Source organism: Mandrillus leucophaeus, unplaced genomic scaffold, assembly GCF_000951045.1.
Source record: "Mandrillus leucophaeus isolate KB7577 unplaced genomic scaffold, Mleu.le_1.0 Scaffold61, whole genome shotgun sequence".
Taxonomy (NCBI): Eukaryota; Metazoa; Chordata; class Mammalia; order Primates; family Cercopithecidae; genus Mandrillus; species Mandrillus leucophaeus.
Window position 1 is genome coordinate 2,387,198 of NW_012106586.1, and position 1,567 is coordinate 2,388,764.

Here is a 1,567-nt window from a genome sequence, read left to right on the forward strand (position 1 = left end):
TTGCTTGAACGTGCAAGGTGAAGGTTGCAGTGAGCCGAGATCACGCCATTGCACTCCAGCCTGGGCAACAAGAGTGAAACTTCATCACAATAAATAAATAAATAAATAAATAAATAAATAAATAAATATTTTTTAAAAATTCAGGAGGGAGTGGAGATAAATGAATATACAGTTGGTTCTTCACATTTTCTTCAGCGTGATAGCTCACAGCCATCATATCGTTTCCTTTCTTGTAATTATTTGTTGTCTTCCGTCTCCTACATATGAGCTCTGGCCATAAATGGCTGCATATATACAGTGCAATGCTTCCTCTTGTTTTATTTGCTTTGAGCAGACACTCTTGGAAGTTCCCTGGTAGAAGTGACTCAGGGGCCAACTGAAATGACAGTCGTAGTCTTGATCCCCGGCTTCTGTTCCTTCTCCTTGTAACTATTGTTCCTCGTAACTGTTGTTCTTTACAATAACTCGTGAAATATTTTATTTATAGTAAACTCCAGGATTAATTGTTTTGAGGTTTGAAATAATAATACAGAATTCCAAGCCTTTGAAAGTTTAATGTGAATTCCTACAGGACTTTAGGTATGATTCTTCTGGAAGGCAGATTCTTTCCAGGTTTGGGTTGACTTAACAGAAACTTTTGAATTGGATACATTTTCTCTGTTCTCTCTTACAGTCGGATGCCTCCTCCCTGTAGTGATTCCTGTGACTTTGATGACCCCAGGCTGTTGAAGAACATTGAGGATCGCCATGTAAGTGCTCTGCTTTACTTTGAAGACAGCAAACAGCTTACTATGCACCTTTCTTATAGATACGCGTGTAGTATTTTGCAAATTGCAGTTTTAGAGGCCGGGAAAAGTCTCAGTTTGATGGTGTGAGTCCTTCTGAGAAGTGATCTGAGATGCTTTGTGGTGAACACTGTGCATGAGTTAGTGTATTTCAATACATGATGACTTTGTAAAGTAGCACACCAAGATCAAGACAAGTCTTACCACAGAATTCTGTAACAGTTCCAGTTGCTGTTGCTTTGTAAGATTTCTGCAGTACTATTTCGTCACAGTTGTGAATCTAAGAGGCCAAGTGTAATTGCATATCCTTTGACTAGGATACTTTAGGAAACAAAAGTAAGATCTATATAATAACAGGTTGCATTTATTGCATTCTACTGTGTGCCAGGCAACTAACATATATTTCCTTCAACATTTTAGTCAACATCTGAATCACATCTGGGAGGTGACAAGGAAGTTAAATAAAAGATTAAATTGGTAAATAGTTGCCCAGCACATAAATGTAGAAATGAGCCTTAAACCTCGGTGTGTTAGATTTTTAACTATGACATCACACCACTTCAAATCAGTATTAACTGCAGCATCGCATCAATTCACTGTTATTTTATTTATGTATGTATTTTTAATTTTTCTATAAGTTATTGGGGAAGAGGTGGTATTTGGTTACATGAGTAAGTTCTTTAGTGGTGATTTGTGAGATTTTGGTGCACCCATCACCTGAGCAGTATACACTGCACCATATTTGTAGTCTTTTATCCCTCGCCTCCCTCTCACCCTTCCCC

General features: G+C 37.9%; 1 protein-coding gene across 1 annotated transcript in view; it reads left to right on the plus strand.

The window, feature by feature from the left end:
• The window catches only part of ATP8A2 (ATPase, aminophospholipid transporter, class I, type 8A, member 2), a 537,919-nt gene that overhangs the window by 46,534 nt on the left and 489,818 nt on the right, over positions 1-1,567 (plus strand). The window contains 1 exon segment of the mRNA XM_011999987.1: positions 674-749. Within this exon segment, the coding sequence (XP_011855377.1) occupies positions 674-749 (76 nt within the window).